The sequence below is a fragment of the Sciurus carolinensis genome, chromosome 3, assembly GCF_902686445.1.
Source record: "Sciurus carolinensis chromosome 3, mSciCar1.2, whole genome shotgun sequence".
Lineage (NCBI taxonomy): Eukaryota > Metazoa > Chordata > Mammalia > Rodentia > Sciuridae > Sciurus > Sciurus carolinensis.
In genome coordinates, this window is record NC_062215.1 from 86,739,322 (window position 1) to 86,753,294 (window position 13,973).

Below are 13,973 nucleotides of genomic sequence, written 5' to 3' on the forward strand. Positions count from 1 at the left end.
CCCAATTCTGTGGACCTGCAAATCATCTGTAGCCTCTCATTGACCATAGAGCTCATTGAGCAAAAGAGGAGGGCACATGTCAGATGGTGGAGAGCTGAAGAGGCTAGTACAGGACCTGACCCTGGCCGGAGAAGCAGGAGCAGAGGGGGATAACCTACATGGACTTTTCTCGAGTGATTTCCCTGAGTGATTGGTAGTGAAAGCTGCAGCTGGAGCCCAGTGACTTGTGGCCCATTTTTCCTGCCCTTAATCATGCTTACACACCACTGATGTGGCAGGCTACCAAGACCAGTGACTGAGAGCAAGAGGGAACAGTGCTAATTGGATCCTCCACTCCTCCAAGTATATCTCTATATCAGAATCTAAAGAAAAAAGGAAAAACAAGAGCCAGACCTTTTACGTCCAGAGCAAAGATCTCAATACCACCTGAGCTAACACTTCCTTTTATGATAAATATGTTATGACATCTTTTTTCTCCTGAAAAAAATCCTTAAATAATATAACCTGTCTGCCTAGGTAATTAAAAAAATAATTATTGCTTCCTAACTCTAATATGAAGAAGAAATTAAAAAAAGATTTATAATAAAGTAATACATATTTCAATATTATGTAGCCAAGACCTATCCTAGCAGATTTGATTTTTCATTCCTCCTTACCATGAATACTTGTATTTAAAAGGAATAAAACATTCAACCAAGCATTGTCAGCCTTTTTGCTTGTAATTGACATTATGAAAGAGGAACTAAATATAAGAGTGTGTACACATATCACACATATATACATAATTGCCATTGATGTGATAGCTACAAATATAGACCAATTTGGGGACATTTTGCTGGTGTCTCTGATATCTTCAGTGGCATTGACTTCACTGCCATGATTTTTCCAAATGGTGACAGCTCATGGGTGAAGTTCCAAATAAAACAGAGTACAAACATTTCTTGATTTACATGGTAATTATACTCCTGGGAAATTCAATGTATATTAAAACTGTATCAAAGAGTTAGATGCTATAAATCTACATAAAAGCCCAGCAGGGCATTTGAAAGTTGTTTGAACTGGGGGTGGAGCTCAGTGGTGAAGAGCATGCTTGGCATGAACAAGGCCCTGGTTCAATCCCCATCATCAAAAATGATGATGATGACGATGATGATGATGAAGATGAAGAAAGTGGTTCAGTAAATGGACAATTCCTCCTTGTGCTGGACTGTCCTGGCCATCATTAGATGTGATGGTCCCCACCCACAGGCTATGAGCAGCACAAGCTCTTGTGGTAACTAAAAATATTCTCACAAATGTCTAGAGCACTCCTTTACACCACTACCTTAAAGGGATACAAGAATAGAGGTGGCAGCATGATTGAGGGATAAATTTAGCTGTGCTGAAGAATGGACTTCTAAGGAACCCAGAATTACCAATATGTATACTTGGATTCTTTGACCACACTTGTTCTTAAAATAAAAGCTCCTTTTTGGATAAAACTGCCATTCCTTGCTTTTCCAATTACAAATTGCTCCTATAAATTTCAGGCCCCAATGTTATGCTGATGATTATTCCTGAAACCCTGAAGATTCTGGTTTTTTTCTGATAGGATCACTTCTGGTTTTGTCACCTTTCGTATGCACCATTACTCATCCTCCTCTGACTGTTGCAGCCTTGACTTTTATTGCAATTTTTTATGCTTACCTGTCTATCCTAGCCAGGAAAGTAGATACTGGTTTGACAGAGGTGATTTTCAGGAGTGGGTATGGGTGAGCTATGCTCATTATGGTTAAGCATAAATGTTCATTAGGAATTAAAGCTACCTGTAAGGACTGGGAGTGAAGCTTGGTGGTAAACCACCTACCTAGCTTGCACAAGGTCCTGGGTTCAATCCCCAGCACCCCCTGCAACATGCACACCCCACCTAAAACAGCCACCTTGTCACCAAATTGTGATATTGTCTTATTTCCAAGAGGGATTCAAGATGTGCTGAACTGCTATGTTTGCATAGGAGGTTTTGATTGTCAAGGGGGAGGATGAGAGTGTCTTGTTACCTGCACAAGTACAACTTAGTACGGTAAAAAGTATAATGCTTCATCTAGCCCAGAAGATTTTTTTTTAAAACAGTGTGAAACTGAGGTGTTTCGTTCCCTCTTTTCTAGCTGACATCCCAACATCCTTATGCTGAAGTTTTCATCGGCCGGCCGCACGTTTGGACTGTCGATCTCAACAATCAGGAGGAAGTCGAGGATGCAGTGAAAGCAATTTTAAATCAGAAGGTTGTTCCTTTAATTCCATTTCCCCCATTTGGGTTGTGACCTGATGTGTAGCATCACAGACCCTTGGTTTCAGTCAATGGCACTTTCCCTCAGCAGCTGGAGTTAGAACAGAGCCAGCCTTAGGACTTGGCCCAGGGATTTCACGGATGTTGTGTGAAATGGAAAGCAGAGCTGGTGTTCAAATGTGGCCATGGGGGCTGGGGTTGTGGCTCAGTGGCCGAGTGCTTGCCTGGCATGTGTGAGGAACTGGGTTCAATTCTCAGCACCACATATAAATAAATAAAATAAAAATCCATTGACAACTAAAAAATATTTTTTAAAAAAATGTGGCCATGGATTCTATAGACCCTGCTGATGTCATGGCTCCTGTGTCCCAGGCACAGGAGGAGGGACTTGAACTATACTTGCTTCCAGGATCTACTTATGGCACACATAGAGATCTGAAAAGATGGGCCTGCTCCTTTTACCTTACCCACAAAAGAGGGGAGGGGAGGGGAGATGGGGTAGGAATAGTGAAGAAAATGCTGGGAAATGTTTTTACAGAGTACCTGTTTATTGGGTTTATCTACCAAAATATTTGGTAGGCTTTTGTAAAGTAACTTACTTTGCTGAACTCTTCTAATCAATAGGCATTTATTTAGCACCTACTGCACTGAGCACCCTCTGAGCCACTCTGGGAGGGGGATGGGTGCTTCCTTCCATAACCACAGGCTTGTCACCAGTAGGAGTTTACTCTCCAGCTAGGATGAGTTCAGTTGTCGTGATCCACCATTGACTTTCTCAGGTACACACTGCCCTTGTGCTTCTTCTATCAGAGCACTTTTCACACTTGGTTGTAATGTTTTAAGAGAAACATACAGGTGTTCTCTGAGGGCAGACTGGACTTACACACTTTGGATCTGTCTTCTAGTGACTAGCAGAGTTCCCTCCTCTGTAATGTAGAGTTGATATTACATACTTGACTGGTAACCTGAGTAGACTAAAGGAGATCTTATATAAAAAGTGCTTGAATACATTGTCTACCACTCAGAAAGTGTTTAGCCATTGTTTTAGTCAGTTTTTTCACTGCCGTGATTAAATGACCTGACCAACACAACTGTAAAGGAGGAAGAGTTTATTTGAGGGTCTCAATCCATAGAAAGCTGGCTCCATTCCTCAGGGCTCCAGATGAGGCAGGAACAAATGGTAGAAGAGTGTGGCAGAGGGAAGCAGCTCACGTGGTGATCAGGAAGCAGAGAGAGACTCCACCCTCCAGATACAAAATATATACCCCATAGCCACACCCCCAATGAACCACTTCCTCCGGCCACACCCCACCTGCCTCCAGTTACCACTCATTTGGTCACATCAGGGATTAATTCACTGATTAGGTTAAGGCTATGACCCAATCATTTCTCCTCCAAACCTTCTAGCATTGTTTCACATGTGAACTTTTGGGGGACACCTCACATCCAAACCATAACAGCCCTTTTAAGTACCTGTTATTTCTTATAATAGACCATCTGAGTTTCTGCTAGAATATAAGCAACATGAAGGCAGCACATATATGTCTCCCTGCTATATTCCCAGTGTTCATTATTATGATTTACCTGGATGGGAGTGAGGAGTTGATGTTAACAAACACATCTTAATGTGCTTAGTGGCACAGATGATGTTCAGTGCCAGAATCAACATACAGAAGACCTAGGAATGGGAGTAGGGGTGCTTTCCGGTGAATGCTGCATTTTGAGTTGTCTTATGAGTAGGAATATTTCAAAGCATAACTGTGAAGGGCATGGGTTAAGGCATGGGTTCAGTAAAAGGGGAAGAGCCTAAAAGGGCATGTCTCTTGGATGAATGGCCAGTTTACCTTTTTGAAGGAACATCATTCCCCTTTGGGAAATAGAATGGGATAACAAGTTGGTGACCCACTAAACGGCCAATATCAGTTAATTCAGAGCATCTCCAGGGAAGCAAGAGCACTCTGATGTGTTATCCATGCTCTGTCCCCTAAAGATGGTCTGGGTGTCAGGCTTTGGTACAACTGACAGCTTCCCAGTGATCACATGTGCAGTCCCAAACCTAGTCTCAACACTTTAGGGCAGAAGTCCCCCAACCTCAAGTGATCTAGCTGATAGAAGTTCCTAGTAAAGTGTGATCCCACTGGGCTGCCTGAAAATACCTGCCCCACATCTAAAGTTTCACTGGAGTATATAGTAGTTCCTTATATCTGAGATTTTACTTTCTGTAGTATCATGACCTGCAGTCAAACATGTTACAAAAATATTAAATGGAAATTTCCAGAAATGAATAAGTCATATATTTTAAACTGCATACCATTCTGAGTAATATGATTAGATCTCATGCCATCTTGCTCCATCCCACCCAGGACATGAACCAGCCTTTTGTCCAGTGTATCCATGCTATATACACTACCCACCCTGGTTTAGTCACTTAGTAGCCATCTGTTATCAGCTTGGCTATTGTGCTATTGCAGTGCTTGTATAGAAGGTTTGGTACTATCCTTTGGTACTATCAGGCATCTGCAAACTAGGAGTCTTGGAATGTATCCTCCATTTGGTGAAGAGGACTACTGTATTTCTCCTTGCCCCTCCAAGCTTCTGTCAACCTCAAGCATTACTTGACTTGAAGCCTCAGAGCTTTATTCTCTGCCGCCATGACAATGTGGCTTCTCCGTGTGTGTACCTCTGCTTCTCCTCTTCTTTTGCTAGATTAGGACTAACGCTAAATAAGTGTGACCTCATCTTGATTACATCTACAAAGACCCTATTTCCAAATAAAGTTACATTTACATGTTGAGTGGGACTATTTTCTGTTCTATAGATGAAAAAATTAAGGCTTAAAGAAGATAATTTACAAGTCATACTAGTAACTAGTAAAGCCTAGAATCAAACTCAAGTCTTTTGACTAGTTTGTTAAAATAATAATTAAAAAAAAAAAACACAAAATGGAATAAAGGGAAAGAAACTGTGAAAGAGAAATGGAGTATGGAATAAAGGAAGAGATTAATATAAAAATTATTATTGTAAAAATTCTTGTTAGAAATGGGTCAGAAATTTGGTACTGTTTTCTCATATGTAATTCCAAGATTTTTAAATTATTTGACACTCAAAATAAAAAGAAAAAATGACCTATCATTAAGAGAAGTAACAATCAACAAAACCAGAACTTGAGATGACTGAGTTATTGGAATTATGAGATAACAACTTTAAAATTTTACAATAAACCAGGCAAGGTGGTGCATTCCTATAGTTACATTGACTCAGGTGGCTAAGGCAGGAGTATCACAAGTTCAAGATCAGCCTAGGAAACTTGACAAGACCTTTAATGCTCCAAATAAAAAATAAAAAGGGTGGGATGTAACTCAGTGGTAAAGCACTGTCAAGTTCAATCCCCAGCACCCACAAAAAAGAAAAAAAAGTACCATGGTAAATGTATTGAACAATCTGGTGAAGAAAGTGGACAACATATTTAAACAGATGGGGAATTTCAGCAGAGAGGTGAAAGTATTTTCTAAGCTAAATGAAAAATGCTAGAAAAGAAAAATACAATTCAGAAATGAATTCCTTCAGTGGGCTTCTGAGCAGACTGTACACAGCAGAGGGGGAAAGATCAGTGAAGTTGGAGACTTGTCAGTAGAAATTATTCAAACTGAAACACAAAGAGAAAGAATGAAATGGAAAAGGGCACATGGTATCTGTGGGACCAAATCAAGCAGCATAAGTTAGGTGTAGTTGGAATCTGAGAAGAGGGAGACTGGCACAGAAGAAATTTTTGAAAAGGCAGTGACTCAGCATTTCCCAATTAATCAATGACATCAGTTTACAGATGCTAAGAGCACAATGGACCCCAAAAAGGAAGAACACAAAGAAAAACACACCCAGATACATTACAGTCAAAGTGCCAGGAACAAAGAGGGAAAAAAATCTCAAAAGCAGCTGGAGCAAAACATTACATTCAGAGGAATGATGATACTAAAGACAGCCAACTACTCATCAAAAACAATGGAAACCATAAAACAGTTCCTAGGAGCTAAAAAATGTATAGGGCTTTTAAATAGGCACTTTTGGTAATACTGGATTTTTAAGTATGGTGGGAAGTTTTGAGTGACATGATCTAGTTTACATTTGGAATGTAAGAGAAAATGTAAGATCTACCTAACTTAAAAATCATATGGTTAGTAAAGAGAGGAGCCTAGACTCAAACCCTAGTTTTCTGGTGCCTACTAAGACCATCTCTTCATCAAATGATGTTAAGCCACCTGTTAGGTGGGACCATTCAGGCTTTAGCTAATTTCTGAAACCAGTTCCCAATAAGAATTACAAATGTGAATGGGTACCAGTGGACACAGGACATCTCACAGGAAGGGAGGTCAAGAGAAGAAGTTGGAAGTTCATGGAAAGTTTCCAAGGCCAGCAGGTCAGTAGCCTGCAGACATCCTTCCTATGGCCTTAGTTGGATGAGTAATAAGCCTTTTTCCACAAAGCAGGATGACCATGAATGTGCCCTTGCTTTTCTGTTTCAGGCCCTCTTTAGGCTTCTCAGGGACTGGATGTGGTTTCAGCATTCTCTTTCATTCCATACCCCAAAGAGGCCTTGACTTGTTCCTGAAGGTCTGTTAGGCAGAAAGCTGTCCACTCCCTTCTTCTCAGTCCCTGAAACCGCTTCCACTTCTGGGACATGCTGGTACTCTCTGACCCAAAAGCTAAGGGTCTGGAGAGCTTTCCCATGCAGAGAAGCCCTGCTCCCATCCACAGTGGAATGGTGAGTGGAACTCACTGGCAGTGCAGTGACCTAGGAATGCAGTTTCCTTTTTTTGCTTTTCCTTTATAGGAAAACTGTCTGGTTTCATATCCTTTAAAACAGTGAATTGGCCCCAGAGCAATGAATGAGTCAGCATCCCTTTGGTTAAACTGGGTGTGGTTGGGAGAACACAGGAAGAGCCATTTTTCTGTATTTACTGCATTGAATCCTTTGAATTAGTTAACTTCTGTGTTCTAATGGATGTCCTTTGGAATGTTGTTGTCAGAATGGCCATTGGGTATTTAGCCTGTTTCCTGCCGCGGAAGTAGATCTCTTGGTCTGGTGACAGAAGACCACCAATGTATGTTTAATTCTGAATTCTACTTGTCCACTTGTAAATGAATCCAGATATGCCATGTCCTCTGCCTTAGATGATTTCTTTTTGTTCCTTCTATAACCCTTTGAGAGGAGACATTTCTCTAGGCCTGTTACAGAAAGTGTCTGGAGTCCCCCATGGGTTGAGTAAATAAATATCCTTTTAAAGAAATGAAAATTTTACAAATTTGGTATGAAGAGCTATATCTGGGTCAGAGATGGGCCCCCAGAAGTGCAAAAGCTTGAAATGGGCAGGAACAAGCTGAGAATATGGTCTTCAACGTATGTTGAGCTCTTCTGAGGTGAGGAAGGTGACCCCTTTGTTCTTGTAGAAGAGTGTCCGCGCTCTTACAGGATGTGCAGCTCACACTCTCCTGTCTATCCAGACAGATGTGGACAGATATGACTGAGCTCCAGCCTGATGAAACTGGCATCTAGTTGTACATGAACACACTACTGGCATTTAGTTGTGTATAAATAAAGATATGTTATCATTTTTTTATAAATCTTGTCTTAGGAGTTCAAGTAGAGCATAGACTTAATGCATAGAAAAGGAGAGGGGATGCCCCAAGACCAGCTACATGGCTGCTCACTGAGGAATGTCCTCTGTCCATTGTCCCATGTTTAGCACACCTCGGCTCATAGGTGCTTTGTCCCATTCTCCACCCTGGAGATTTGAGGTAGATAAGTGTAGACTCAAGAGGGAACTGGTGAAGGTGCCCCTCACCACCCAGAGAGCCCCAGGGGCTGTTGGGCTCTGTGACGCTGTAACAGACAGGATTGCTGGTAACTCTCTTCCAAGTGAAATTTCCATCTCAGATTGGTGTGCCACCGAAGACACAGGCCTCATAGTGCTAGTGGGTGTTGTGCAGCAGAGATCAGATGCACATTTCTCCCCTTCCCTCCCAGGTCACGGTGTTGATCAGAATGCTTCCCCCACAACAATGAGCACCTTCCAGGGTTTTTTGCCCCTCCTCTCAAAGTCAAGCAACTCAGTTTAGAAATCTCAAGGCTTTTGGAGACATCAGTAGGTCTTTCCCTGCCTCCTCTTACCAGCGTCCACAAACCTGAGCTCTAACTTCCTCTGCCTTTTCAGATCAAATCTCACGCTACTCTACCTGGAACAGCTTCCATCTTTCTTCACTCCCCAGTCTGGACTCTGGATTCATAGACATAGTCCTGCTTCGCCCCTCTGACCTCCTGGAGTCCTCTAGTTGGACTCCGCATGGCCCTGTATGGCTCAGTTTTATACCATAAGTTTTTGGCATACATGCTAACCTCACCTAAGAGGGTAGCCCAGTTCTCTGGTCACCATCATGGTTCCATAAACTGCTCATTGTGTGTTTTCCTCAGAGTGGTGTGACCTTGTCTTCATTCAACAGATGTGTGCTAAGATCCTATGTGTCCCGCACTGGGCACACACTGGGTTGCAGGTAACTCACAGCCATGGACTTTAACCTAAGGGCCTTACCTGCTAGTAAGTGGTAATCGCCACCTTCTGTTGAGGGCCTACTCTATGCTAAACACTGATCTTAGTGTTTTTTCCCTCATATAGCCCTCTCTGCAGCTTAAAGAGGTGGCTTTTCTTGCCACTGTTTCACCTGAGTTATCTGAGATGGGGATGGTAGATAGTCTGCTCAGGCCCTGCACCTAGAGAAGACAAGGTGACTTTGGGAGACTGTTGACTTCCAGCTCCTCCCAAGGCTACCTGCAGGTGCTGGCACTCCTGCAGTTGAGCAGGTTCTCGGAGGACTGATAAGTGGTGCATGTGGTGTGTTCTCCTCTCTCACAGAGCCGTGTTCTATTTCCGCAGATTGAGCCGTATATGCCGTATGAATTCACATGCGAGGGGATGCTGCAGAGAATCAATGCATTCATCGAAAAACAAGTAAGTCTCATCGGCAGTCCTTCTTCCTTTGCTACGTCCTGCTTCCCGTTCCCCCAGAGGGTTCTCGTCAACAGTTATGAGCTTACCATGTTTCTGCAGGTGTTCACCTGCTTTGGAGGTCTCCAGAAGCTGGATAATGGCTCGTTGCAATTGTAAATGCAGCATCATCATGGTCACCCAAGAGAGCCAGTCTTTCATTGGGGCAGTGTTCCTGGTGACAGTGGAAGGTCACATGGACACTGACAACAGGGGAGATCAGGTGATCAGGTCAGAGTCTTCCTTGACCAGCAGGGCCTGTGTGTTGAGTGGGCTTTGGGGGCATCTTGAGTACTTTGGAGAGGCAGGGGACACATAGATTGCTGTCTGTCCTGCTTTCATTTCCCACCCCCAAGAAAGGCAAGGACTGAAACTGGTTTCTAAGCTTTCTTTTAATAGTATGTGCTCAGTAATTCTAAGCATTTTAGGACTTTTTAGTGGTTTTCAAATATCTCTTCATACCAGACCCTCAAATGAATCCTAGGTACATAAAACAGATAAAAGCAGGACTTCAACTCCAAAGCAGGGGAGAGCACACACTCCCACCACCCCCAACAGGGCTAGAAACTACAGCTTGTACCCTTAGAAGTGAAGGCCACAAGTGTCATTACCATCCTTTTATAATGTTTTAATTCCTTGGGCTTCAAAAGCAACACAGAGCTAGAAATGGACAAACTTGGAACCCCTGTGGGTAGGAGAATCTGAACTCCTGACCAGATTTCAAAAATAAAGGGCTCCTCTTAAAGGGCAGGGCAGAGTGGTCTAGGCCATCAAGGATCTTTACATAGTGGGGCACCAACAGATCCTGCTGAAAATAGAAATGGTGAATTGAAAATGTAAGTAGGCAATTGATTGAAGGCCCAGTGGGAGTTTCAAAAGGAAGAGTTGGTGATTTGAGGAAAGCAAGATGGTAACCAGCAGCCAGCAGCCTGGTGCTGCTGTTGGCAAGAGTGCTATGGTGCATGGACTTCGGGGTGGCCTGTCTGATCATCATAGTTTTGAGAGCAGCAAAAGAATGTGGCCTCTAGCCCAGCCACGGGGTTCAACTCTCAGCACCATGGGTTTGTGGTTATACAAGTTGAGCGTACATTACTCAGCTTCTCTGTGCCTTTTTCCCTCTGTAAAATAAGAATAATAAAAGGACCTACTTCGTGGGCTAATGTGAAGATCACACAAGCTAATACGGGAAAGGCTTGGAACAGGGCCTGGCACATAGTGTTCAATAAATGCAACCTAGTACTGTTGTTTGATATTTTATGCTATATTATAGTATATTAAATTATGTGATAATACATTCATAATTATGTATCTCATACACTACTTATCAGAATTTCCCAGGAGAGCTTAGCGTTTGAATCATTGTCTCATTCAGTCTGTACATGACTACAGAACAGCGGCATTGTCATAACTAACTGCCATGAACACACAGATTCTGTGCCAACGTGTATGAAAAACGCCACAGTACCCTACACCCGCCTCATCTGTGGTTTCACTTTTCAAGGTTTTGATTACCCATGGTCAACCACAATTCAAAAATACCAAGTGGAAAATACCAGTGCAGTGAGATATTTTCAAGACAGAAAAAGACCATATTCATAGAACTTTTTTAAAGGGTATAGTTATTATTGTTTTATTTTATTTTTAGTTAATCTCTTACTGTGCCTAATTTATAAACTAAACTTTATCATAAGTACATACAAATAGGAGAAAAGATGTTTAGGGTTTGGCACTAACCTACAGTTTTAGGCATCCAGTGGGGGTTCAGAACGTGTTCCTGAGGGGAGGGGGAACTACTGTATAACATCTCATTTAATCCTCACAGTAGTGCCAGGAGGTGGCAATAATAACCCCATTCTCTGCAAATTGGAACTGAGACTCACAGGCATGGGGCACACAGGTGGAGCAATCAGTATTTGATGCAGTTTGGTCTGGGGCCAAATCTGCACTGGTAGCATTTGCCAGGGACTCAGTAGGTAGCATGTGTCCCCAAGCTCAGCTTCTCACATTCTACCGGCTGGACCACCCTGAAGGCATGGAGAGGAGCCACTGGCTGCCTCTGATAGTGGGTGTTGATTCCTCCCAGCTCTGGCTGCCGTACCCCTCAGAGGCTCTCTTGAGATCTTACCCCATCTCTGCAGCTGCATCTGAACCCATCTTCCTTTTTTCCTGGTTCCACTTCCTCTCAGAAGAAAGTCATCAGCCCACACAAATGCCTCTTGGTCAGGTTTATTTTAAGGTCTTTACTTCTTTCCTCCCGGAGGCTTGTGAATTCAGCCAGTCCTTACGAGGTCTCAGCTCCTCCATGAATCTATTGCTAGATTTCCTTTTAAGCAGGAAGGTTCCATTTCCCAAACAGACCTTGCTAAGTGCTCCTTACCACCGGCTCCCCACGACTTGCTCACCTTACAATCCCATGTGCCCAGCACCAGCCTGGTACTGAAATTCTAAAACATGGTACAAAAATTCTCTTCTGGAAAACATGCTAATGAAACTGTCCTTTCCCATCGTTCCCTAGATGGGGACTCTTCTACAGGGATGTTCTCTTCACAGAAATCCAGAGCTCTCTTTTTTACCTGCCTTCTTGACTCTCTCATCAACTCTGTGACTCTCATTAGTGACAGCATGCCATGGGCTGTGCAGGCAGTCAGGGAAGAGAAGTCAGAGGCCCCCCACCCTTGAGTGTGTGAGGTTTCGGAGAACCAGTGTGCCACCCCAGGTTAAGCCCTATACTAGTGATGGAACCAGGATGCTTTGGGATCAGGTGGCCTAGACCCTAGAAAAGAGAAGGAGAGAGATGGAGAGAGTATTCGAAAGCTTCTTATAGGAGGTAAGTCCTGGAAGAAAGTTGGAAACCTGGGAAGAGCCAATCAAGTCTAGATGCCAGGGCCTGGAAAGAAAGAAATGATGTGAATTTCAGGACACAGGTATGGCTGAAGAGTGGGGTGGCACAGGAGTCAGAGCTGGAGGAGGAGTCAGTGTGAAAAGACTGAGGCTCACCTGGGGAGTTCAGCTTTGATTCTGGGACAAGCAAAAGAAAGGATTTATCACAGGGTGACCAGCAATGGTACTATTGGGTGCTCAAGAAAAATCTTTCTAGGAATCTTGTCTTTGGGGCATTTCTTGTAAAACATTCTCCCAGTGCTGCTAAATGGGCAATAAAGGAGCCTAGTTTGAGTTTATGCCAGGAATTCTATCAGACCCAGAATATTCCCCCAATGCCAGATAGACCCCATTGGCTTAGACTGGGTCTCCTACCTCTCACTATTAACTCCAGGTTCCAATCTTGTAGAGCTTGGGGCATTGGTTATTTTTACCCCAGCAGAGTATCTTCAAAGAGCAGTGAGGATGGAGAGAATGTGTCTGCCTTGAGCAGGAGCTTCCTGTGCGTGAACTGTAGAAGCTACAGTGTTCCTTAGGCTGATCTCGGCCTCGGAGCCCTCTCTGTGATCTGCAAGGGAAACACGGGGGCTTTTATCCCAGAACACTTTCAAGGTCGTCTGTCATGCTCACCCAAGGTGGCAGGTGCTAGAGGAAGCCAGTTGACAGCAATCGAGAGCACCCCAGGCTTCAGTGCACAATTGAACAGCCACCAGCAAGAAACCTTCCTCAGATTCAGCCAGCCCGGGGGTGCAGGCACGGGGGGGGGGGGGGGGAGCTGGCTCTAGGAGGAATGCTTGCTCTTTTCCCTCGATGCACCCACCCTGACCCTTTACTGTACTACAAACATTGAGTATCTTTGAGGTGAGCACTCTAAAAGACTCTGTCTCCAGCAGCAGTGAGTGCCAAGGTGGAAATTCCTTGTAATCAAAGATCAAGCATGATTATTCCCTGAGTGTGTCCAGGCTTGTAAGGTTTTCCTTGTGCATTTCTTGGGAAATTTATGTATTTGCCTCCAGCCAGATATCATAGAAAGGAAAGGCAGCATTCCCATGGGTTTCTGGAAACCACACATACACTCTTCAACCCTATTTTCTACTCCCTATAAAGACTGTAAATGTGCAGGATGGTCAGTCACACTCCTGGTTTATAAAGAGCTGTGGAATTCGTGTACAAAGCATGCTGGAGATATGGAGGGACACAGTCAAGTCCAGAAACAGCAGTGGAAACTGATGAAGCTCCTAGAGTGGCTTCCTCCTCTGAGTCCATGTGGAACTTACTGGGATGTGTTCTAGGTGCAAGGGAAACCTTATAGCAAGTCTGGGTAGTCCCAGGGCAGGGGGATGGTGGAGATGACAGAGGTTGCCCAAAAAGAGGAAAAGGAATTAGCAGGGGAAGGAGGAGGGCACTGGCTTGGGAAACCTTTACTCTTGAAATCTGGGGCTGTTCTTACCTGCTTCTGGAGTCTGGATGGACAGTGACAGAGTGTTGGACCCCAGAAGCTTCACATCTGCTCTGCTGCCACTGACTTCAACCTTGGGCAAGTTGTGTACCCTCTTTGCACTCTCTCCTCTTCTGTAAAGTGGGGTTAATGCTTCTACCTCATGGAGTTGGTGGAGGAATCAATAGATTAATACCTGATTAGGCTGTAGCTGGCCCACATAAGTACTCTGAAAGCCTTAGCTGCTTGCTGCTGCCGGAGCCCAGAAACCAACCAAGGTTTCTTTTTCTAACAGCCTCACTGAGGTGTAATTTACAGACCATAAAATTCATTCCATGTAAGGATACAATCA

General features: G+C 43.6%; 1 protein-coding gene across 7 annotated transcripts in view; it reads left to right on the plus strand.

Moving 5' to 3' along the window:
* The window catches only part of Mgat5 (alpha-1,6-mannosylglycoprotein 6-beta-N-acetylglucosaminyltransferase), a 321,612-nt gene that overhangs the window by 293,751 nt on the left and 13,888 nt on the right, over window positions 1–13,973 (plus strand). For all 7 annotated transcript variants that reach the window (XM_047544029.1, XM_047544030.1, XM_047544028.1 and 4 more), the window contains 2 exons: window positions 2,145–2,261; window positions 9,193–9,267. In XM_047544029.1, the coding sequence (XP_047399985.1) occupies window positions 2,145–2,261; window positions 9,193–9,267 (192 nt within the window). The remainder of the gene's footprint in view (window positions 1–2,144; window positions 2,262–9,192; window positions 9,268–13,973) is intronic.